The sequence below is a fragment of the Ranitomeya imitator genome, chromosome 2 (genome assembly GCF_032444005.1).
Source record: "Ranitomeya imitator isolate aRanImi1 chromosome 2, aRanImi1.pri, whole genome shotgun sequence".
Classification (NCBI taxonomy): domain Eukaryota; kingdom Metazoa; phylum Chordata; class Amphibia; order Anura; family Dendrobatidae; genus Ranitomeya; species Ranitomeya imitator.
Window position 1 is genome coordinate 232,609,749 of NC_091283.1, and position 26,370 is coordinate 232,636,118.

Consider the following 26,370-nt stretch of genomic DNA (forward strand, 5'->3'; position numbering starts at 1 on the left):
TCTGTTTATACCAAGGAAGGTGACGGGCACAAGGGGGCATTCTTTGCGTCTGGAGGAGAGAAGGTTTTTCCACCAACATAGAAGAGGATTCTTTACTGTTAGGGCAGTGAGAATCTGGAATTGCTTGCCTGAGGAGGTGGTGATGGCGAACTCAGTCGAGGGGTTCAAGAGAGGCCTGGATGTCTTCCTGGAGCAGAACAATATTGTATCATACAATTATTAGGTTCTGTAGAAGGACGTAGATCTGGGTATTTATTATGATGGAATATAGGCTGAACTGGATGGACAAATGTCTTTTTTTCGGCCTTACTAACTATGTTACTATGTTACTATGTTACTATGTTACTCCACCCATCAGAATGAGAACTCCGCCCATCAGACCAAGCACTCTGCCCATCAAAACGAGCACTCCACCCATCAGACTGTGCACTGCAACCATCAGACCGTGCACTGCTCCAATCAGACCGTTCACTGCTCCCATCAGACCGAGCACTCCACCCATCAGACCAAGCACTCCGCCCATCAGAACGAGCACTGCACCCATCAGACCGAGCACTCCACCCATCAGACCAAGCACTTCGCCCATCAGTCCGAGCACTCCACCCATCAGACCGAACACTCCACCCATCATACGAGCACTCCACCTATTAGACTGAGCACTGCGCACATCATACCGAGCACTCCACCCATCAGAATGAGAACTCCGCCCATCAGACCAAGCACTCCGCCCATCAAAATGAGCACTCCACCCATCAGACTGTGCACTGCACCCATCAGACCGTGCACTGCTCCCATCAGACCATTCACTGCTCCCATCAAACTGAGCACTCCACCCATCAGACCAAGCAGTTTGCCCACCAGACTGATCACTCCACCCATCAGACTGAGCACTGCACCCACACAGGGCACTCCTCCCATCAGACTGAGCACTGCGCACATCATACAAGCACTCCGCCCATCAAACCAAGCACTCCACCCATCATACCAATCACCCCGCCCATCAGACCGAACACTCCGCCCATCACACTGAGCACTGCGCACATCATACCGAGCACTCCACCCATCAGAATGAGCACTCCGTCCATCAGCCCGAACACTCCACCCATCATATCAAGCACTCTGCCCATCGGACTGAGCACTGCGCACATCATACCGAGCACTCCACCCATCAGACCAAGCACTCCACCCATTAGAAGGAGCACTGCTCCCATCATACCGAGCACTCCACCCATCAGACCAAGCACTCCACCCATCAGAACGAGCACTGCACCCATCATACCGAGCACTCCTCCCATCAGTCTGAGCACTGCGCACATCATAACGAGCACTCCACCCATCAGAACAAGCACTCCGCCCATCAGACCGAACACTCCACCCATCATACGGAGCACTCCGCCCATCAGACCAAGCATTCCGCCCATCAGTCCAAGCACTCCACCCATCAAACCTAGCACTCCACCCATCAGAACGAGACCTCCGCCCATCAGACCGAACACTCCACCCATCATACCGAGCACTCCGCCTATTAGACTGAGCACTGTGCACATTGTTATGATCTGGTGGTTTAGGAGCAACATGGGATGAGCTCTGAAGGAGGTGGTATCTGTACTGACCGCAAACCCTGAACCTAGCAGCGCAACTAGAAATAGCCGTGGGGGGTACCTGACACTCCCTAGACCCCTCGGCACAGCCTAAGATCTAACTTCCCCTAAAGACAGAAACAGGAAACCTATCTTGCCTTGGAGAAAATCCCCAAAGGAAAGATAGCCCCCCACAAATATTGACGGTAAGAGGAGAGGGAAATAACATACACAGAAATGAAATCAGATTTTAGCATAGGAGGCCATACTAGCTAGATAGATAGGACAGGACAGGATACTGTGCGGTCAGTATAAAAACTACAAAAAATCCACACAGAATTTACAAAAATCTCCACACCTGACTAAAGGTGTGGAGGGTAAATCTGCTTCCCAGAGCTTCCAGCTTAACCCCTTCCCGACCTATGACGCCACGTAGGCGTCATGAAAGTCGGTGCCAATCCGACCCATGACGCATATGTGGCGTCATGGAAAGATCGCGTCCCTGCAGATCGGATGAAAGGGTTAACTCCCATTTCACCCGATCTGCAGGGACAGGGGGAGTGGTAGTTTAGCCCAGGGGGGGGGTGGTTTCACCCCCCCGTGGCTACGATCGCTCTGATTGGCTGTTGAAAGTGAAACTGCCAATCAGAGCGATTTGTAATATTTCACCTATTATAACGGGTGAAATATTACAATCCAGCCATGGCCGATGCTGCAATATCATCGGCCATGGCTGGAAATACTAATGTGCCCCCACCCCACCGATCGCCCCCCCAGCCCTCCGATCTGCCCGGTACACTGCCCCGCTCCCCTCCGTCCTGTGCTCCGCTCCCCCCGTGCTCTTGTCCGCTCACCCCCGTGCTCCAATCACCCCCGTGCTCCAATCACCCCCCCGCACTCCGATCCACCCCCCGTGCTCCGTTCCACCCCCCGTGCTCCGTTCCACCCCCCCGTGTTCCGTTCCACCCCTCCCGCGTTCCGATCCACCCCCCCATGCTCCGATCCCCCCCCCGTGCTCCCCCCCCACCCCATCATACTTACCGATCCTGCCGGGGTCCGTCCGTCTTCTCCCTGGGCGCCGCCATCTTCCAAAATGGCGGGCGCATGCGCAGTGCGCCCGCCGAATCTGCCGGCCGGCAGATTCGTTCAAAGTGCATTTTGATCACAGATATAATCTATCCCAGTGATCAAAATAAAAAAATGATAAATGACCCCCCCCCTTTGTCACCCCCATAGGTAGGGACAATAAAAAAAATTGAATTTTTTTTTTCACTAATGTTAGAATAGGGTTAGGGGTAGGGTTAGGGTTAGGGGTAGGGTTAGGGGTAGGGTTAGGGCTAGGGTTAGGGTTAGGGCTAGGGTTAGGGCTAGGGTTAGGGTTAGGGCTAGGGTTAGGGTTAGAGCTAGGGTTAGGGTTAGAGCTAGGGTTAGGGCTAGGGTTAGGGTTTTGGTATGTGCACACGTATTCTGGTCCTCTGCGGATTTTTCCGCTGCGGGTTTGATAAATCCGCAGTGCTAAACCGCTGCGGATTTATGGCGGATTTACCATGTTTTTTCTGCGCATTTCACTGCGGTTTTACAACTGCGGTTTTCTATTGGAGCAGTTGTAAAACCGCTGCGGAATCCGCAGAAAGAAGAGACATGCTGCGGAATGTAAACCGCTGCGCTTCCGTGCAGTTTTTCTGCAGCATGTGTACAACGATTTTTGTTTCCCATAGGTTTACATTGAACTCATGGGAAACTGCTGCGGATCCGCAGCGTTTTCCGCAGCGTTTTCCGCAGCGTGTGCACATACCTTTAGAATTAGGCCATGTGCACACGGTGCGGATTTGGCTGCGGATTCGCAGCAGAGTTCCATCAGGTTTACAGTACCAAGTAAACCTATGGAAAACCAAATCCGCTGTGCCCATGGTGCGGAAAATACCGTGCGGAATCCGCAGATGAAATCCGCACAAAAAACACTGGAAATCCGCGGAAAATCCGCAGGTGAAACGCAGTGCCTTTTACCCGCGGATTTTTCAAAAATGATGCTGAAAAATCTCACACGAATCCGCAACGTGGGCACATAGCCTTAGGGTTAGGGTTGGGGTTAGGGTTGTGATTAGGGTTATGGCTACAGTTAGGATTAGGGTTACGGGTGTGGGGGGGTTAGTGTTGGAGTTAGATTTGAGGGGTTTCCACTGTTTAGGCACATCAGGGGTCTCCAAACGCAACATGGCACCACCATTGATTCCAGCCAATCTTGTATTCAAAAAGTCAAATGGTGCTCCCTCACTTTCGAGCCCTGACGTGTGCCCAAACAGTGGTTTACCCCCACATATGGGGTACCAGCATACTCAGGATAAACTGCGCAACAATTATTGGGGTCCAATTTCTCCTGTTACCCTTGTGAAAATAAAAAAATGCTTGCTAAAACATCATTTTTGAGGAAAGAAAAATGATTTTTTATTTTCACGGCTCTGTGTTGTGAATGTCTGTGAAGCACTTGGGGGTTCAAAGTGCTCACCACATATCTAGATAAGTTCCTTGGGGGGTCTAGTTTCTAAAATGGGGTCACTTGTGGGGGGTTTCTACTGTTTAGGCACACCAGGGGTGCTGCAAACGCAACGTGACGCCCGCAGGCCATTCCATCAAAGTCTGCATTTCAAAAGTCACTACTTCCCTTCTGAGCCCCGACGTGTGCCCAAACAGTGGTTTACCCCCACATATGGGGTATCAGCGTACTCAGGAGAAACTGGACAACAACTTTTGGGGTCCAATTTCTCCTGTAATCCTTGGGAAAATAAAAAATTCTGGGCTAAATAATTATTTTTGAGGAAAGAAAACGTATTTATTATTTTCACGGCTCTGCGTTGTAAACTTCTGTGAAGCACTTGGGGGTTCAAAGTGCTCACCACACATCTAGATGAGTTCCTTTCGGGGTCTAGTTTCCAAAATGGGGTCACTTGTGGGGGGTTTCTACTGTTTAGCCACATCAGGGGCTCTGCAAACGCAACGTGATGCCCGCAGAGCATTCCATCAAAGTCTGCATTTCAAAACATCACTACTTCACTTCCGAGCCCCAGCGTGTGCCCAAACAGTGGTTTACCCCCACACATGGGGTATCAGTGTACTCAGGAGAGACTGGACAACAACTTTTGGGGTGAAATTTCTCCTGATACCCTTGGGAAAATAAAAAATTGCAGGCTAAAAGATCATTTTTGAGAAAATAATTTTTATTTTCATGGCTCTGCGTTATAAACTTCTGTGAAGCACTTGGGGGTTCAAAGTCCTCACCACACATCTAGATAAGTTCCTTTCGGGGTCTAGTTTCCAAAATGGGGTCACTTGTGGGGGGTTTCTACTGTTTAGCCACATCAGGGGCTCTGCAAACGCAACGTGACGCACGCAGAGCATTCCATCAAAGTCTGCATTTCAAAACGTCACTACTTCACTTCCGAGCCCCGGCGTGTGCCCAAACAGTGGTTTACCCCCACACATGGGTTATCAGTGTACTCAGGAGAAACTGGACAATAACTTTTGGGGTGAAATTTCTCCTGTTACCCTTGGGAAAATAAAAAATTGCAGGCTAAAAGATCATTTTTGAGAAAATAATTTTTTTTTTTTTTTCATGGCTCTGCGTTATAAACTTCTGTGAAGCACTTGGGGGTTCAAAGTCCTCACCACACATCTAGATTAGTTCCTTTGGGGGTCTAGTTTCCAAAATGGGGTCATTTGTGGGGGATCTCCAATGTTTAGGCATACAGGGGCTCTCCAAACGTGACATGGTGTCCGCTAATGATTGGAGCTAATTTTCCATTTAAAAAGCCAAATGGCGTGCCTTCCCTTCCGAGCCCTTCCGTGCGCCCAAACAGTGGTTTACCCCCACATATGGGGTATCAACATACTCAGGACAAACTGGACAAGAACATTTGGGGTCCAATTTCTCCTATTACCCTTTGCAAAATAGGAAATTCCAGGCTAAAATATCATTTTTGAGGAAAGAAAAATTATTTTTTATTTTCATGGCTCTGCGTTATAAACTTCTGTGAAGCACCTGGGGGTTTAAAGTGCTCAATATGCATCTAGATAAGTTCCTTGGGGGGTCTAGTTTCCAAAATGGGGTCACTTGTGGGGGAGCTCCAATGTTTAGGCACACAGGGGCTCTCCAAACGTGACATGGTATCCGCTAAAGAGTGGAGCTAATTTTCCATTCAAAAAGTCAAATGGCGCGCCTTCCCTTCCGAGCCCTGCCGTGTGCCCAGACAGTGGTTTACCCCCACATATGAGGTATCGGCGTACTCTGGAGAAATTGCCCAACAAATTTTATGATCCATTTTATCCTATTGCCCATGTGAAAATGAAAAAATTGAGGCGAAAATAATTTTTTTGTGAAAAAAAAGTACTTTTTCATTTTTACAGATCAATTTGTGAAGCACCTGGGGGTTTAAAGTGCTCACTAGGCATCTAGGTAAGTTCCTTGGGGGGGTCTAGTTTCCAAAATGGGGTCACTTGTGGGGGAGCTCCAATGTTTAGGCACACAGGGGCTCTCCAAACGTGACATGGTGTCCGCTAAAGAGTGGAGCCAATTTTTCATTCAAAAAGTCAAATGGCGCTCCTTCCCTTCCAAGCCATGCCGTGTGCCCAAACAGTGGTTTACCCCAACATATGAGGTATCAGTGTACTCAGGACAAATTGGACAACAACTTTCGTGGTTCAGTTTCTCCTTTGACCATTGGGAAAATAAAAAAATTGTTGCTAAAAGATAATTTTTGTGACTAAAAAGTTAAATGTTCATTTTTTCCTTCCATGTTGCTTCTGCTGCTGTGAAGTACCTGAAGGGTTAATAAACTTCTTGAATGTGGATTTGAGTACCTTGAGGGGTGCATTTTTTAGAATGGTGTCACTTTTGGGTATTTTCAGCCATATAGACCCCTCAAACTGACTTCAAATGTGAGGTGGTCCCTAAAAAAAATGGTTTTGTAAATTTTGTTGTAAAAATGAGAAATCGCTGGTCAAATTTTAACCCTTATAACTTCCTAGCAAAAAAAAATTTTGTTTCCAAAATTGTGCTGATGTAAAGTATACATGTGGGAAATGTTATTTATTAACTATTTTGTGTCACATAACTCTCTGGTTTAACAGAATAAAAATTCAAAATGTGAAAATTGCAAAATTTTCAAAATTTTCGCCAAATTTCCGTTTTTATCACAAATAAACGCAGAATTTATTGACCTAAATTTACCACTAACATGAAGCCCAATATGTCATGAAAAAACAATCTCAGAACCGCTAGGATCCGTTGAAGCGTTCCTGAGTTATTACCTCATGAAGGGACACTGGTCAGAATTGCAAAAAACGGCAAGGTCTTTAAGGTCAAAATAGGCTGGGTCATGAAGGGGTTAACTGAATTAATCCATACTGACAAGCTGGACAAAAACATAGAATGTACCGAACAATGAAGTCCACAACATGTGGACAGAAAAGAGCAAGCAAGGACTTATCTTTGCTGAACTGGTCAGGATATCAGGGAAAACTAAGAGAGATGTGAATCCAAGCAGGAACCATTGACAAGTGGCACTAGCTGAAGGGGAGAGCCAGGCTAAATAGCCGAGCAGAAAAGATAATTAGTGGAAGCAGCTGCTGACTGCTAAATCCAAGGAGCAGCCATTCCACTTAAAACCACCGGAGGGAGCCCAAGAGCAGAACTCACAACAGCACATCATACAAGCACTCCGCCCATCAGACCGAGCACTCCACCCATTATACCAAGCACTCCGCCCATCAGACTGATCACTCCGCCCACCAGACCGAGCACTCCGCCCATCAGACCGAGCACTGCACCCAGACAGAGCACTCCTCCCATCAGACTGAGCACTGCGCACATCATACCGAGCACTCCACCCATCAGAACAAGCACTCCACCCATCAAAACAAGCACTCCACCCATCAGACCGAACATTCCACCCATCATACCGAGCACTCCGCCCATCAGACCAAGCACTCCACCCATCAGACCAAGGACTTCGCCCATCAGTCCGAGCACTCCACCCATCAGACCTAGCACTCCGCCCATCAGAACGAGACCTACGCCAATCAGACCGAACACTAAACCCATCATACCGAGCACTACGCCTATTAGACTGAGCACTGCGCACATCATACAAGCACTCCGCCCATCAGACCGAGCACTCCACCCATCATACCGAGCACTCCGCCCATCAGACCGAACACTCCGCCCATCACACTGAGTACTGTGCACATCACAACGAGCACTCCACCCATCAGACTGTGCACTGCACCCATCAGATCGTGCACTGCTCCCATCAGACCGAGCACTCCACCCATTAGACCGAGCAGTCCACCCACCACTGACCACTCCGCTCACCAGACCGAGCACTCTGCCCATCAGACAGAGCACTCCGCCCAGACTGAGCACTCCGCCCATCAGACCGAGCACTGCACCCATCAGACCGAGCACTGCACCCATCAGACAGAGCACCCCTCCCATCAGACTGAGCAATGTGCACATTATACCAAGCACTTCACCCATCAGATCGAACACTCCACCCATCATACTGAGCACTCCACCCATCATACCGAGCACTCCGCCCATCAGACCGAGCACTCCGCCCATCAGACCGAGCACTGCACCCAGACAGAGCACTCGTGCCCAGTGCTCAGTCTGATGGGAGATCATACCGAGCACTCCACCCATCAGAATGAGAACTCCGCCCATCAGACCAAGCACTCTGCCCATCAAAACGAGCACTCCACCCATCAGACTGTGCACTGCACCCATCAGACCGTGCACTGCTCCCATCAGACCGTTCACTGCTCCCATCAGACCGAGCACTCCACCCATCAGACTAAGCAGTTTGCCCACCAGACTGATCACTCCACCCATCAGACTGAGCATTCCGCCCATCAGACCGAGCACTGCACCGACAGGGCACTCCTCCCATCAGACTGAGCACTGCGCACATCATACAAGCACTCCGCCCATCAGACCAAGCACTCCACCCATCATACCAATCACCCCGCCCATCAGACCGAACACTCCGCCCATCACACTGAGCACTGCGCACATCATACCGAGCACTCCACCCATCAGAATGAGCACTCCGCCCATCAGCCCGAACACTCCACCCATCATATCAAGCACTCTGCCCATCAGACTGAGCACTGCGCACATCATACCGAGCACTCAACCCATCAGACCAAGCACTCCACCAATTAGAAGGAGCACTGCACCCATCATACCAAGCACTCCACCCATCAGACCAAGCACTCCGCCCATCAGAACGAGCACTGCACCCATCAGACCGAGCACTCCACCCATCAGACCAAGCACTTCGCCCATCAGTTCGAGCACTCCACCCATCAGACCTAGCACTCCGCCCATCAGAACGAGACCTACGCCAATCAGACCGAACACTCCACCCATCATACCGAGCACTCCGCCTATTAGACTCAGCACTGCGCACATCATACCGAGCACTCCACCCATCAGAATGAGAATTCCGCCCATCAGACCAAGCACTCCGCCCATCAAAATGAGCACTCCACCCATCAGACTGTGCACTGCACCCATCAGACCGTGCACTGCTCCCATCAGACTATTCTCTGCTCCCATCAGACTGAGCACTCCACCCATCAGACCAAGCAGTTTGCCCACCAGACTGATCACTCCACCCATCAGACTGAGCACTCCGCCCATCAGACCGAGCACTGCACCCAGACAGGGCACTCCTCCCATCAGACTGAGCACTGCGCACATCATACAAGCACTCCGCCCATCAAACCAAGCACTCCACCCATCATACCAATCACCCCGCCCATCAGACCGAACACTCCGCCCATCACACTGAGCACTGCGCACATCATACCGAGCACTCCACCCATCAGAATGAGCACTCCGCCCATCAGCCCGAACACTCCACCCATCATATCAAGCACTCTGCCCATCAGACTGAGCACTGCGCACATCATACCGAGCACTCAACCCATCAGACCAAGCACTCCACCAATTAGGAGCACTGCACCCATCATACCAAGCACTCCACCCATCAGACCAAGCACTCCGCCCATCAGAACGAGCACTGCACCCATCAGACCGAGCACTCCACCCATCAGACCAAGCACTTCGCCCATCAGTTCGAGCACTCCACCCATCAGACCTAGCACTCCGCCCATCAGAACGAGACCTACGCCAATCAGACCGAACACTCCACCCATCATACCGAGCACTCCGCCTATTAGACTCAGCACTGCGCACATCATACCGAGCACTCCACCCATCAGAATGAGAATTCCGCCCATCAGACCAAGCACTCCGCCCATCAAAATGAGCACTCCACCCATCAGACTGTGCACTGCACCCATCAGACCGTGCACTGCTCCCATCAGACTATTCACTGCTCCCATCAGACTGAGCACTCCACCCATCAGACCAAGCAGTTTGCCCACCAGACTGATCACTCCACCCATCAGACTGAGCACTCCGCCCATCAGACCGAGCACTGCACCCAGACAGGGCACTCCTCCCATCAGACTGAGCACTGCGCACATCATACAAGCACTCCGCCCATCAAACCAAGCACTCCACCCATCATACCAATCACCCCGCCCATCAGACCGAACACTCCGCCCATCACACTGAGCACTGCGCACATCATACCGAGCATTCCACCCATCAGAATGAGCACTCCGCCCATCAGCCCGAACACTCCACCCATCATATCAAGCACTCTGCCCATCGGACTGAGCACTGCGCACATCATACCGAGCACTCCACCCATCAGACCAAGCACTCCACCCATTAGAAGGAGCACTGCTCCCATCATACCGAGCACTCCACCCATCAGACCAAACACTCCACCCATCAGAACGAGCACTGCACCCATCATACCGAGCACTCCACCCATCAGACCTAGCACTCCGCCCATCAGAACGAGACCTACGCCAATCAGACCGAACACTCCACCCATCATACCGAGCACTCCGCCTATTAGACTGAGCACTGCGCACATCATACAAGCACTCCGCCCATCAGACCGAGCACTCCACCCATCATACCAAGCACTCCGCCCATCAGACCGAACACTCCGCCCATCACACTGAGCACTGCGCACATCACAACAAGCACTCCACCCATCAGACTGCACTGCACCCATCAGACCGTGCACTGCTCCCATCAGACCGAGCACTCCACCCATTAGACCGAGCAGTCCACCCACCAGACTGACCACTCCGCTCACCAGACCGAGCACTCTGCCCATCAGACAGAGCACTCCGCCCATCAGACTGAGCACTCCGCCCATCAGACCGAGCACTGCACCCATCAGACAGAGCACTCCTCCCATCAGACTGAGCAATGTGCACATTATACCAAGCACTTCAACCATCAGATCGAACACTCCACACATCATACCGAGCACTCCACCCATCATACCGAGCACTCAGCCCATCAGACCGAGCACTCCGCCCAACAGACAGAGCACTCCGCCCATCAGACCGAGCACTGCACCCAGACAGAGCACTCCTCCCATCAGACTGAGCACTGGGCACATCATACCGAGCACTCCACCCATCAGAATGAGAACTCCGCCCATCAAAACGAGCACTTCACCCAACAGACTGTGCACTGCTCCCATCAGACCGTTCACTGCTCCTATCAGACCGAGCACTCCACCCATCAGACCAAGCAGTTTGCCCACCAGACTGATCACTCCACCCATCAAACCGAGCACTGCACCCAGACAGGGCACTCCTCCCATCAGACTGACCACTGCGCACATCATACAAGCACTCCGCCCATCAAACCAAGCACTCCACCCATCATACCAATCACCCCGCCCATCAGACCGAACACTCCGCCCATCACACTGAGCACTGCGCACATCATACCGAGCACTCCACCCATCAGAATGAGCACTCTGCCCATCGGACTGAGCACTGCGCACATCATACCGAGCACTCCACCCATCAGACCAAGCACTCCACCCATTAGAAGGAGCACTGCACCCATCATACCGAGCACTCCACCCATCAGACCAAGCACTCCGCCCATAAGAACGAGCACTGCACCCATCAGACCGAGTACCCTGCCTATCAGCAGGGTCTCACCTGTTGATGGGCTGCTCACCATATAAATGTAGGCTTCAGCGTAGGAGAGGAGTCACATCAGATTAGGTTCCCAACAACGAAGGTCACCTCGTCGCTGGCTGCTGGGCACACATGCATTGCCCAATTTATGCGCTAGTATCCCCATTTTACATTACTTCTCATCCAGAGCTGCACTCACCATCCTATGTAATATATTATCCTGCAGTCACATCCAGAGCTGCACTCACTATTCTACATCATGTCATGCTGCATTCACACCTTGATCTGCACTCATTCTACTACAGATCTTGCAGTCACGTCCAGAGCTGCCATTTTTCCCTCTGTTGCAGGGTTTAGGTTGTATAAGTGCTGCTGATACAGGCTTTGGGAGTATCCACCCTTCAGCAGGTGGAGCAGCCTTTATTACACAGGGGTCTATGCAGGTTACCACAGCTGCAGTCTTCATCCTCCTCCAGAGCTGGTGAGTCGCAGAGGTTGAGCTTCTCCATCGTCATGTAGTCCTGTCCCATTGCAGATTCTGCTGGACATAGGAGAGGGGCTCACTGGGAGGACAGGGTGGAGGAAAATGGTGCAGGAGGAGGAGCAGCAGGTGGTGGCACAGCAGGAGGAGTAGAAACAGGTGGTGCAGGAAAAGGAGCAGCAGGTGGTGGCACAGCAGGAGGAGTAGAAGCAGGTGGTGCAGGAGGAGCAGCAGGTAACACAGCAGGAGGAGTTGAAGCAGGTGGGGCAGGAAAAGGAGCAGCAGGTGGTGGCACAGCAGGAGGAGTAAAAGCAGGAGGAGCAGCAGGTGGCACAGTAGGAGGAGTAGAAGCAGGTGGTGAAGGAGGAGGACCAGCAGGTGGTGGCACAGCAGGAGGAGTAGAAACAGGTTGTGCAGGAAAAGGAGCAGCAGGTGGGGGCACAGCGGGAGGAGTAGAAGCAGGTGGTGCAGGAAAAGGAGCAGCAGATGGTGGCACAGCAGGAGGAGTAGAAGCAGGTGGTGCAGGAGGAGCAGCAGGTGGCACAGCAGGAGGAGTAAAAGCAGGTGGTGCAGGAGGAGCAGCAGGAGGTGGCACAGCAGGAGGGGTAGAAGCAGGTGGTACAGGAGGAGCAGCAGGTGGTGGCACAGCAGGAGGAGTAGAAGCAGGTGGTGCAGGAGGAGCAGCAGGTGGTGGCACAGCAGAAGGAGTAGAAGCAGGTGGTGCAGGAGGAGCAGCAGGTGGTGGCGCAGCAGGAGGAGTAGAAGCAGGTGGTGCAGGAAAAGGAGCAGCAGGTGGTGGCACATCAGGAGGAATAGAAGCATGTGGTGCAGGAGGAGCAGCAGGTGGCACAGCAGAAGGAGTAGAAGCAGGTGGTGCAGGAGGAGGAGCAGCAGGTGGTGGCACAGCAGGAGGAGTAGAAGCAGGTGGCGCAGAAGGAGGAGCAGCAGGTGGTGGCACAGCAGGAGGAGTAAAAGCAGGTGGTGCAGGAGGAGCAGCAGGTGGTGGCACAGCAGGAGGGGTATAAGCAGGTGGTGCAGGAGGAGGAGCAGCAGGTAGTGGCACAGCAGGAGGGGTAGAAGCTAGTGGTGCAGGAGGAGGAGCAGCAGGTGGAGGAACAGTAGGAAGGGTAGAAGCAGATGGTGCAGGAGGAGGAGCAGCAGATGGTGGCACAGCAGGAGAAGCTGCAGGTGGTGGCACAGCAGGAGGAGTAGAAGCAGGTGGTGCAGGAGGAGCAGCAGGCAGCACAGCACGAGGAGTAGAAGCAGGTGGTGCAGGAAGAGGAGCAGCAGGTGGTGGCACAGCAGGAGGAGTAGAAGCAGGTGGTGCAGGAGGAGGAGCAGCAGGTGGTGGCACAGCAGGAGGAGTAGAAGCAGGTGGTGCAGGAGGAGCAGCAGGTGGCACAGTAGGAGTGGTAGAACCAGGTGGTGGCACAGCAGGAGAAGTAGAAGCAGGTGGTGCAGGAGAAGGAGCAGCAGGTGGTGGCACAGCAGGAGGAGTAGAAGCAGGTGGAGGAGGAGCAGCAGGTAGTGGCACAGCAGGAGGGGTAGAAGCTATTGGTGGAGGAGGAGGAGCAGCAGGTGGAGGAACAGTAGGAAGGGTAGAAGCAGATGGTGCAGGAGGAGGAGCAGCAGATCGTGGCACAGCAGGAGGAGTAGAAGCAGGTGGTGTAGGAGGAGCAGCAGGTGGCACAGTAGGAGTGGTAGAAACAGGTGGTGCAGGAGGAGGAGCAGCAGGTGATGGCACAGCAGGAGAAGTAGAAGCAGGTGGTGCAGGAGAAGGAGCAGCAGGTGGTGGCACAGCAGGAGGAGTAGAAGCAGGTGGAGGAGGAGCAGCAGGTAGTGGCACAGCAGGAGGGGTAGAAGCTAGTGGTGCAGGAGGAGGAGCAGCAGGTGGAGGAACAGTAGGAAGGGTAGAAGCAGATGGTGCAGGAGGAGGAGCAGCAGATGGTGGCACAGCAGGAGGAGTAGAAGCAGGTGGTGTAGGAGGAGCAACAGGTGGCACAGTTGGAGGAGTTGAAGCAGTTGGTGCAGGAGGAAGAGCAGCAGGTGGTGGCACAGCAGGAGGAGTAGAAGCAGGTGGTGCAGGAAAAGGATCAGCAGGTGGTGGCACAGCAGGAGGAGTAGAAGCAGGTGGTGCAGGAGGAGCAGCAGGTGGCACAGCAGGAGGAGGAGAAGCAGGTGGTGCAGGAAAAGGAGCAGCAGGTGGTGGCACAGCAGGAGGAGTAGAAGCAGGTGGTGCAGGAGGAGCAGCAGGTGGCACAGTAGGAGGAGTAGAAGCAGGTGGCACAGAAGGAGGAGCAACAGGTGGTGGCACAGCAGGAGGAGTAGAAGCAGGTGGTGCTGGAGGAGCAGACTCATGTAGTGGCACAGCAGGAGGAGTAAAAGCAGGTGGTGCAGGAGAAGGAGCAGCAGGTGGTGGCACAGCAGGAGGGGTATAAGCAGGTGGTGCAGGAGGAGCAGCAGGTCGCACAGCAGAAGGAGTAGAAGCAGGTGGTGCAGGAGGAGGAGCAGCAGGTGGTGTCACAGCAGGAGGAGTAGAAGCAGCTGGCGCAGAAGGAGGAGCAGCAGGTGGTGGCACAGCAGGAGGGGTAGAAGCAGGTGGTGCAGGAGGAGCAGCCACATGTGGTGGCACAGCAGGAGGAGTAAAAGCAGGTGGTGCAGGAGGAGGAGCAGCAGGTGGTGGCACAGCAGGATGGGTATAAGCAGGTGGTGCAGGAGGAGGAGCAGCAGGTAGTGGCACAGCAGGAGGGGTAGAAGCTAGTGGTGCAGGAGGAGCAGCAGCAGGTGGAGGAACAGTAGGAAGGGTAGAAGCAGATGGCGAAGGGGGAGGAGCAGCAGATGGTGGCACAGCAGGAGGAGCTGCAGGTGGTGGCACAGCAGGAGGAGTAGAGGCAGGTGGTGCAGGAGGAGCAGCAGGTGGCACAGCAGGAGGAGCAGAAGCAGGTGGTGCAGGAAGAAGAGCAGCAGGTGGTGGCACAGCAGGAGGAGTAGAAGCAGGTGGTGCAGGAGGAGGAGCAGCAGGTGGAGGAACAGCAGGAAGGGTAGAAGCAGATGGTGCAGGAGGAGGAGCAGCAGATGGTGGCACAGCAGGAGGAGCTGCAGGTGGTGGCACAGCAGGAGGAGTAGAAGCAGGTGGTGCAGGAGGAGGAGCAGCAGGTGATGGCACAGCAGGAGGAGTAGAAGCAGGTGGTGCAGGAGAAGGAGCAGCAGGTGGTGGCACAGCAGAAGGAGTAGAAGCAGGTGGTGCAGGAGGAGCAGCAGGTGGCACAGTAGGAGTAGTAGAAGCAGGTGGTGCAGGAGGAGGAGCAGCAGGTGGTGGCACAGCAGGAGAAGTAGAAGCAGGTGGTGCAGGAGAAGGAGCAGCAGGTGGTGGCACAACAGGAGGATAAGAAGCAGGTGGTGTAGGAGGAGCAGCAGGTGGCACAGCAGGAGGAGTAGAAGCAGGTGGTGCAGGAGGAGGAGAAGCAGGTGGTGGCACAGCAGGAGGAGTACAAGCAGGTGGTGCAGGAGAAGGAGCAGCAGGTCGTGGCACAGCAGGAGGAGTAGAAGCAGGTGGTGCAGGAGGAGGAACAGGTGGCACAGTAGGAGGAGTAGAACCAGGTGGTGCAGGAAAATGAGCAGCAGGTGGTGGCACAGCAGGAGGAGTAGAAGCAGGTGGTGCAGGAGAAGGAGCAGCAGGTCGTGGCACAGCAGGAGGAGTAGAAGCAGGTGATGCAGGAGGAGCAGCAGGTGGCACAGTAGGAGGAGTAGAAGCAGGTGGCGCAGAAGGAGGAGCAGCAGGTGGTGGCACAGCAGGAGGAATAGAAGCAGGTGGTGCTGGAGGAGCAGCCACATGTGGTGGCACAGCAGGTGGTGGCACAGCAGGAGGAGTAGAAGCAGGTGGTGCAGGATGAGGAGCAGCAGGTGGAGGCACAGCAGGAAGGGTAGAAGCAGATGGTGCAGAAGGAGGAGCAGCTGATGGTGGCATAGCAGGAGGGGCAGCAGATGGTGGCACAGCAGGAGAAGTAGAAGAAGGTGGTGCAGGAAGAGGAGCAGCAGGTGGTGGAACAGCAGGAGGAGTAGAAGCAGGTGGTGCAGGAGGAGGAGCAGCAGGTGGAAGAACAGCAGGAAGGGTAGAAGCAGATGGTGCAGGAGGAGGAGCAGCAGATGGTGGCACAGCAGGAGGAGCAGCAGGTGGTGGCACAGCAGGAGGAGTAGAAGCAGGTGGTGCAGGAGGAGCAGCAGGTGGCACAGCAGGAGGAGTAGAAGCAGGTGGTGCAGGATGAGGAGCAGCACATGGTGGCACAGCAGGAGGAGTAGAAGCTAGTGGCGCAGAAGGAGGAGCAGCAGGTGGTGGCTCAGCAGGAGGAGTAGAAGCAGGTGGTGCTGGAGGAACAGCCACATGTGGTGGCACAGGAGGAGGAGTAAAAGCAGGTGGTGCAGGAGGTGGAGTAGCAAGTGGTGGCACAGCAGGAGGGGTATAAGCAGGTGGTGCAGGAAGAGGAGCAGCAGGTAGTGGCACAGCAGGAGGGGTAGAAGCTAGTGGTGGTGGAGGAGGAGCAGCAGGTGGTGGCACAGCAGGAGGAGTAGAAGCAGGTGGTGCAGGAGAAGGAGCAGCAGGTCGTGGCACAGCAGGAGGAGTAGAAGCAGGTGATGCAGGAGGAGCAGCAGGTGGCACAGTAGGAGGAGTAGAAGCAGGTGGCGCAGAAGGAGGAGCAGCAGGTGGTGGCACAGCAGGAGGAATAGAAGCAGGTGGTGCAGGAGGAGGAACAGCAGGTGGAGGCACAGCAGGAAGGGTAGAAGCAGATGGTGCAGGAGGAGGAGCAGCAGATGGTGTCATAGCAGGAGGGGCAGCAGATGGTGGCACAGCAGGAGTAGAAGCAGGTGGTGCAGGAAGAGGAGCAGCAGGTGGTGGAACAATAGGAGGAGAAGAAACAGGTGGTGCAGGAGGAGGAGCAGCAGGTGGAAGAACAGCAGGAAGAGTAGAAGCAGATGGTGCAGGAGGAGAAGCAGCAGATGGTGGCACAGCAGGAGGAGCAGCAGGTGGTGGCACAGCAGGAGGAGTAGAAGCAGGTGGTGCAGGAGGAACAGCAGGTGGTGGCACAGCAGGAGGAGTAAAAGCAGGTGGTGCAGGAGGAGCAGCAGGTGGTGGCACAGGAGGAGGAGTAGAAGCAGGTGGTGCAGGAGGAGGAGCAGAAGCCGCAGGTGGTGCAGAGAGGAGGGGCAGGTGCAGGTGCTGTGTGGAGAGGAGGGGCAGCTACAGGTGTACCTCAGGGAGGAGGGGGTTACATTTGATTACCAGGAGATGAGAATCTTTCATCGCTATGTGAGAGAACAGGAGATGCAGGAGAAGTATCAGGTGGTGCAGCAGGTGCAGTGAATGTGAGGATCCGGGATGTGGGGACATCGTAGATGCTGGAGATAGAGTCAGAGTCATTTTCTTTTCCTCCAGGAAAGAAAAGCTTCATTCTGTCTGGACCAAGTGCAGCGTCTGCAGGACACAGAAGGGAAGTGAGAGACAAGGTGGTCAGCGAGGAGGCAGGTGATGCAAGAGGAGGAGCAGCTGCAGGTGTAGTGTGGAGAGGAGGAGCAGCTGCAGGTGTAGTGTGGAGAGGAGGAACAGCTGCAGGTGTAGTGTGGAGAGGAGGAGCAGCTGCAGGTGTAGTGTGGAGAGGAGGAGCAGCTGCACGTGTAGTGTGGAGAGGAGGAGCAGCTGCAGGTGTAGTGTGGAGAGGAGGTGCAGCTGCAGGTGTAGAGAGGAGGAGCAGCTGCAGGTGTAGTGTGGAGAGGAGGAGCAGATGCAGGTGTAGTGTGGAGAGGAGGAGCAGCTGCACCTGTAGAGAGGAGGAGCAGCTGCAGGTGTAGTGTGGAGAGGAGGAGCAGCTGCAGGTGTCGTGAGGAGAGGAGGAGCAGCTGCAGGTGTCATGTGGAGAGGAGCAGCTGCAGGTGTAGTGTGGAGCGGAGGAGCAGCTGCAGGTGTAGTGTGGTGAGGAGGGGCAGCTGCAGGTGTAGTGTGAAGAGGAGGAGCAGCTGCAGGTGTAGTGTGGAGAGGAGGAGCAGCTGCAGGTGTAGTGTGGAGAGGAGGAGCAGCTGCAGGTGTAGTGTGGAGAGGAGGAGCAGCTGCAGGTGTAGTGTGAAGAGGAGGAGCAGCTGCAGGTGTAGTGTGGAGAGGAGGAGCAGCTGCAAGTGTATTGTGGAGAGGAGGAGCAGCTGCAGGTGTAGTGTGGTGAGGAGGAGCAGCTGCAGGTGTAGTGTGGAGAGGAGGAGCAGCTGCAGGTGTAGTGTGGAGAGGAGAGGCACCTGCAGGTGTAGTGTGGAAAGGAGGAGCAGCTGCAGGTGTAGTGTAGGGAGGAGGAGCTGCTGCAGGTGTAGTGTGGAGAGGAGGGGCAGCTGCAGATGTCGTGTGGAGAAGTACAGTAGCTGCAGGTGTAGTGTGGAGAGGAGAAGGAGCTGTAGATGGTCACGCAGGGAGGAGGAGCAGCTGCAGGTGTGTGGAGAGGAGGAGCAGCTGCAGGTGTAGTGTGGAGAGGAGGAGCAGCTGCATCATACCGAGCACTGCACCTATTAGACTGAGCACTGCGCACATCATACAAGAACTCCGCCCATCAGACCGAGCACTCCACCCATCATACCAAGCACTCCGCCCATCAGACCGAACACTCCGCCCATCAGACTGAGCACTGCGCACATCATAGCGAGCACTCCACCCATCAGAATGAGCACTCTGCCCATCAGACCAAGCACTCCGCCCATCAAAACGAGCACTCCACTCATCAGACTGTGCACTGCACCCATCAGACAGAGCACTCCACCCAACAGACTGAGCAGTCCACCCACCAGACAGAGCACTCCGCCCATCAGACAGAGCACTCCGCCCATCAGACCGAGCACTGCACCCATCAGACAGAGCACTTCTCCCAACAGACTGAGCAATGCGCACATTATACTGAGCATTTCACCCATCAGACCGAACACTCCACCCATCATACCGAGCACTCCACCCATCATACCGAGCACTCCGCCCATTAGACAGAGCACTCCGCCCATCAGACCGAGCACTGCACCCAGACAGAGCACTCCTCCCATCAGACTGAGCACTGCGCACATCATACCGAGCACTCCACCCATCAGAACAAGCACTCCGCCCATCAGACCGAACACTCCACCCATCATACCGAGCACTCCGCCCATCAGACCAAGCACTCCGCCCATCAGACCAAGCACTTAGCCCATCAGTCCGAGCACTCCACCCATCAGACCTAGCACTCCGCCCATCAGAATCAGACCTCTGCCAATCAGACCGAACACTCCAGCTATCATACCGAGCACTCCGCCTATTAGACTGAGCACTGCGCACATCATAAAAGCACTCCGCCCATCAGACCGAGCACTCCATCCATCATACCAAGCACTCCGCCCATCAGACCGAACACTCCGCCCATCAGACTGAGCACTGCGCACATCATACCGAGCACTCCACCCATCAGAATGAGCACTCCACCCATCAGACAAAGCACTCCGCCCATCAAAACGAGCACTCCACCCATTAGACTGTGCACTGCACCCATCAGACCGTGCACTGCTCCCATCAGACCTTAGACCGAGCACTCCACCCATCAGACTGAGCAGTCCACCCACCAGACTGATCACTCTGCTCACCAGACCGAGAACTCTGCCCATCAGACAGAGCACTCCGCCCATCAGACTGAGCACTCCGCCCATCAGACCGAGCACTGCACCCATCAGACTGAGCACTCCCATCAGACTGAGCAATGTGCACATTATACCGAACACTTCACCCATCAGACCGAACACTCCACCCATCATACCGAGCACTCTGCCCATCAGACAGAGCACTCCACCCATCAGACAGAGCACTACACCCAGACAGAGCACTCCTCCCATCAGACTGAGCACTGCGCACATCATACCAAGCACTTTACCCATCAGAACGAGCACTCCGCCCATCAGACTGAACAATCCACCCATCATACCGAGCACTCCGCCCATCAGACCAAGCACTCCGCCCACCAGACCGAGCACTCTGCCCATCAGCCTGAGCACTCCGCCCATTAGCCTGAGCACTCCGCCCATCAGACCTAGCACTCCGCCTATCAGAACGAGACCTCCGCCCATCAGACCAAACACTCCACCCATCATACCGAGCACTCCGCCTATTAGACTGAGCACTGCGCACATCATACAAGCACTCCGCCCATCAGACCGAGCACTCCACCAATCATACCAAGCACTCCACCCATCAGAGCGAACACTCTGCCCATCACACTGAGCACTGCGCACATCATACCGAGCACTCCACCCATCAGAATGAGCACTCTGCCCATCAGCCCGAACACTCCACCCATCATGTAACGGGGTCTATTGTGCTGGAGTACCTCTTTTAGCACCCCCCGTGTTTCAGGAGGTCCACTCCTTGCTAGATTCTGAATGAAGGATGCTGGCAGGAATTTCTTGATTACATGAGAGCATATAAAAGCTGACTGCTTCTCCACGTATTTCCAGTCCAAGAACACCCTTTATTTACAGCACACAGAATATATAACACAGATATAGAGGGCAGGCCAATAGGAAAACAGCAGGCCAGACATACATTACAATCAGGGGCGGATTATCAGAGGGTCAATATGGGCGCTAGCCCAGGGCCCAGTGGTCTGGGGGGCCCTGGGCTACCGCACAGATTGACCCTCCGCTAATCGTCTGTGACTGCCCGCCGGGCGGCGTTTATGTGCCTCCCAGACCCGGTGGGCAGAGAGAGGGGGCCCGCATTGGGCCCCTTCTCATCTGCTCACCGGGCCCTTTCTGGCGCTGCGGCGGTTTCTTATTGATGTGCGGGCGCGCGCCCGCAAATCAATAATTAACAACAACAGCCGCCAGCCAATTGGAGGCTGGCAGCTGAAGTCGGCCACAGCGCACACGTCGCCGGCGTCTGACGTCATTGTCAGTCGCCGGCGAGTGTGCGCTGCTGCAGGGAGCTCGCCGCCTGGAGCGCGGACAGGTGAGGAGACTGCTTGATTGTTTTTTTTTGTTTGTTTTTTTTGGATCAGTTATCAGTGGACACACTGGGGGGCAATGCTGGAGGACACACTGGGGGGCAATGCTGGAGGACACACTGGGGGGCAATGCTGGAGGACACACTGGGGGGAAATGCTGGAGGACACACTGGGGGCAATGCTGGAGGACACACTGGGGGGCAATGCTGGAGGACACACTGGGGGCAATGCTGGAGACAGTGGGGCAGATTGCTGGAGACAGTGGGGCAATGCTGGAGACAGTGGGGCAATGCTGGAGACAGTGGGGCAATGCTGGAGACACTGGGGCAGATTGCTGGAGGACACACTGGGGGGCAATGCTGGAGGACACACTGGGGGGCAATGCTGGAGACAGTGGGGCAGATTGGAGGACACACTGGGGGCAATGCTGGAGACAGTGGGGCAGATTGGAGGACACACTGGGGGCAATGCTGGAGACAGTGGGGGCAATGCTGGAGACAGTGGGGCAGATTGCTGGAGACAGTGGGGCAGATTGCTGGAGACAGTGGGGCAATGCTGGAGCCAGTGGGGCAGATTTCTGGAGACAGTGGGGCAGATTTCTGGAGACAGTGGGGCAGATTGCTGGAGACAGTGGGGCAGATTGCTGGAGACATGGGGCAGATTGCTGGAGACAGTGGGGCAGATTGCTGGAGACACTGGGGCAGATTGCTGGACACACTGGGGGTAATATGCTGGACACACTGGGGCAGATGATTGCTGGACACACTGGGGCAATGCTGGAGACACTGGGCCAGATTGCTGGACACACTGGTGGTAATATGCTGGACACACTGGGGCAGATTGCTGGACACACTGTCTGGGGGCAATATGCTGGACATACTGGGGCAGATTGCTGGACACACTGGGGGTAATATGCTGGACACACTGGGGGTAATATGCTGGACACACGGTGGCAGATTGCTGGATACACTGGGGGCAGGACTGAAGGCATGGGCAGAATGTAGACATGGGGCATGATTGGAGACATGGGGCAGGATTGGATCATGGGGCAGGATGGATGCGATGGAGACAGATGGGGCAGGATCGGGAGATCATATGGTGTAGAATGGATACTCATGAGTGCAGGATGGGAGAACATATGGCTGGAGCCAGGAATGAGATACACGGGGCCAGGATGGGGAATATTATTACCATAGGGGCTAATTAAGGGATATTATTACTGCAGTGATGTATTTTATTTTTTGAGTATACTGTTTTAAATGGGGGGGCGGTCCTGTTACTTTGCAGAGTGACACTATATCGCCTTTTTATCTTCATGTGGTGTAATGTAGAAGTTGTGAAAAATTAAGTAATGTGTTCTGCAAGCGGAGCTCAAGATAACTGTGTTATTTCCTGCAGAAATGAGTCCTGGCTGGAAGAAATGATGGCGGTCTGTGCTGGATGAAAGATGAAGGACTTCACCTAGAGACGTCACTGGTGAGTCAGTGTTACCTATACACTGACACTATACACTATATACAGCAGTCCTGCGTACAATGTCACCAGTGATCACTGTATTACCTATACATTATATACAGAGCTCATGTGTATAATACCACCAGTGATCTCTGTATTACCTCTACACAGACACTGCATACTAAGTACAGATCTCCTGTGAATACTGGAACTTATGGTGATAGTATTGTGCTTTTTTTATTTTTTATTACTGATCAGTATTGTAGTATTCAGTCACTATGTGGTGGTAATATGTGGTCTGGAAATGGTGTTGTGGTATTTGTCCCTTGTATGTGTTATTTGGTCACCAAGTGGTAAAATGTGGTCTTGACATGGTGCGGTGGTATTTGTCCCTTGAATGTGCTGTTTGGTCACCAAGTGGTAATATGTGGTCTTGACATGGTGTTGTGGTATTTGTTCCTTGTATGTGATATTATTCGATCACTGTGGTTGTAATTTGTGGTCTGGTCATGGTGTGGTGGTATTTGTTCCTTGTATGTGATATTCTTCGATCACTGTGGTTGTAATTTGTAGTCTGGTCATGGTGCGGTGGTATTTGTTCCTTGTATGTGATATTATTGGTCAAGATATACCTAAATTGTATTGCAGATTTTAACAAATATTTAATAGGTTACAGTAGAGTAGGGCCCGGCCATTTTTCTGGGATAATCTGGTTCAGGTATAGCATGACCCCCGTCACATGACCGGGGGGCCCACAGTGTGTGAACAGCACAGGGCCCTGGCTACCCTTAATCCACCCCTGATTACAATAGCCGCAGGGGGCCGGAGCCTGCCGATATTTACTGTGGGAATTACAAAGGTGGGGGGAGGTCAGAAAGAGAATATCTTGTCCAGGGGCGCAGCCTTTGGACTGATGCATTTCACATGGAAACTATTATACATACATATACTGCATTACATTCTTGGTGCTGGGGGTTCTGTAACACGGCTCCCCTTTTCAGCGACGCGATCGGCATACACAGTCTGATCCTTAACGGATCGGTTTGGGGATGACCGAAGTTTATGGGGTTGGTACAAGTTCCTTTTTTTCGACTTAGTCCATCGGCATTACCGTTTTGTTTGCCGGGTCTGTAGTGGATGGTGAAGTCCAGAGGTTGTAGGGCTAAACTCCACCGCAGTAATCTGGCGTTGTCTCCGGAGACCCAATTAAGCCAGACTAGGGAATTATGGTCCGTTAGGAGGGAAAACTGTCGTCCATACAAATATGGTTGTAACTTTTTGAGTGCCCATACTATTGCCAGGCACTCCTTCTCGATGGCCGCATAGCTCACTTCACGGGGCAGTAGTTTCCGACTCAGGTAAGCTACCGGGTGTTCTTGGCCATCCGGCCCAACTTGGCTTAGTACTGCCCCCAATCCAAACATAGAAGTGTCTGTGTGAACAAGGAAACGTTTAGTTGGATCGGGTGCGGCCAATACAGACGTATTGGTGAGGGCGTCCTTTAGTTGGCGGAAGGCTTCCTCACACTCTGGGGTCCAGGTTACCTGGCGGGGTTGGTTCTTATGGGTCAGATCAGTGAGGGGCTTGGCTACGCTGCTGTAATTGGGAACGAATTTCCTGTAATACCCTGCTGTCCCTAGAAACGCCATGACCTGGGTTTTAGTGCGTGGGGTGGGCCATTTGGCTATGGCCTCAATCTTGGCTGGTTCTGGTCTCTGTTTCCCACTTTCCACCCAATGCCCTAAATACTGAACCTCTGTTTTGCCCACGTGACACTTGTTTGGGTTCAGGGTGATTCCGGCCTTGTGGATCCTGTCTAATACTGTCTCTAGGTGATTTAGATGCTCTTCCCATGTCGCGCTGTAGATGGCGATGTCATCCAGGTAGGCACACGCATAGTCCTGGAGACCATCCAGAAGCCGGTCAGCCAGCCTCTGGAAGGTCGCCGGGGCAGTCTTCATCCCGAATGGCATAACTCGAAACTGGAATAAGCCAAACAGGGTGACAAATGCCGACTTGGGAATAGCATCAGGACTAAAGGGAATCTGCCAGTAGCCTTTGCATAGATTGATGGTGGTCAAATACTTTGCCCCTGCCAGCCGGTCTAACAAGTCATCCACACGCGGCATGGGATACGCATCCGTCACTGTTTTCTCATTGAGCTTACGATAGTCTACACAAAACCGTGTAGTCCCATCCTTCTTGGGCACTAACACTACGGGGGATGCCCAGGGACTATCTGACTCTTCAATGACCCCTAAACGCAACATCTCTTGTATCTCTTGTCGCATCCCTTCTCGTACAGACTCAGGGACGCGGAAGGGCGGTTGTCGCAGGGGGGTCTGATCCTGGGTCTCAACCTTTTGTTGTGCCAGGCGAGTGTACTATGGTCTCCCCAAAAACATCCTCTGTCGCTGCCTCAACAACTCCTCCGCCTGCTGTCTCTCGGGACCTAAGTCTTCACCCCAGTGTACCTGGTCCCATGTTTTAGACTGAGTCCTCACCCCTATGACATCAGGCAAGGGAAGTCCGGCTAAATCCTCTGCTTCAGGTGCACAGATGGCCACTACCTCTTCAGGGCGCTCCTGATAGGGCTTCAGCATATTCACGTGGAACATGCGGATAACCCTGGGGTCGTCACAATCGGCGACATTATAGGTGGTGTCGGCTATTTTCCCCACTACCTGGTAGGGCCCCTGCCACTCAGCTTGGAACTTGTTCTGCCTGGTGGGCTCTAACACCAAGACCTTCTGCCCTATTTCCAAGGTGCGCTCTCTGGCCCTCCGATCGTACCATACGCGCTGGCGCCGCTGGGCCACCTGCATGTTCCCACGTACAGCCTGGGTCAGCTCCTGTAGGCGGTCCCAGAATTCCAGCACATAGGGTACAATAGGTACCCCTTCTATGATGCCCTCCCCTTCCCAGTGTTCTAGCACTAAGTCTAGGGGTCCCCTTTCCCATCTCCCATATACCAGATCAAATGGGGAGAACCCCGTGGATTCTTGGGGCACCTCTCGATAGGCAAACAGGAGGTGAGGCAAGAATTTCTCCCAGTCCCTGTAGGTCCTGGTAAAAGTCCTAATTAGTTGTTTTAACGTCCCGTTAAAGCGTTCACACAACTCATTGGTTTGCGGATGTTACGGGGCACTTCTAATGGACTTTACGTCACACAGCTTCCACAGTTGGTTGGTCACCTCTGCTGTAAACTGGGTACCCTGGTCTGAGATAATCTCCTGGGGAAAGCCAACCCGTGAGAAAACCTGGAACAGGGCGGCCGCCACCGTCTCTGCCAGTGTTCGGTAACGCAACTGCCTCTGGATACCGTGTGGCATAATCTACCACTGTCAATATATACCTTTTCCCTGACATACTGGGTTTGGCTAACGGCCCTATCAGATCGACCGCTACTCGGCTAAATGGTTCCTCCACAATGGGGAGGGGGCGTAATTTGGCCTTGCATCGATCTCCCCTCTTGCCAATGCACTGGCAACTGTCACAGGTCTGGCAGTATTGACGAACATCATAGGTTACCCCCGGCCAAAAGAAGTTTTGTGTCAGACGATGCCTGGTGCGACTGACGCCGAAGTGCCCGGCCAGGGGTATGTCAGGAGAGATTCGCAGTAACTCCTGCCTATACTTCTTGGGAACTACCAGCTGTCGTTTTATAGTGGGGCTCGTCCCTGTGTGGTGCTGCTCTGTGATCCGGTAGAGGAGTCCCTGCTTCCATATAAACTGTTCCCCTTCCAGTACCCCTCTCCCCTCCTGTGCCTTCCCACGA

General features: G+C 53.7%; 1 protein-coding gene across 6 annotated transcripts in view; it reads right to left on the reverse strand.

The window, feature by feature from the left end:
• LOC138662793 (uncharacterized) overlaps positions 1-26,370 on the reverse strand; it is a 177,831-nt gene that overhangs the window by 10,367 nt on the left and 141,094 nt on the right. For 4 of the 6 annotated variants that reach the window (XM_069748739.1, XM_069748741.1, XM_069748740.1 and 1 more), the window contains 2 exons: positions 17,426-17,617; positions 12,115-12,207 (listed from right to left, as the gene is read on the reverse strand). In XM_069748739.1, coding sequence (XP_069604840.1) covers positions 12,115-12,207; positions 17,426-17,617 — 285 coding nt within the window. The remainder of the gene's footprint in view (positions 1-12,114; positions 12,208-17,425; positions 17,618-26,370) is intronic. The other 2 variants (XM_069748742.1, XM_069748738.1) reach the window with 1 other exon arrangement.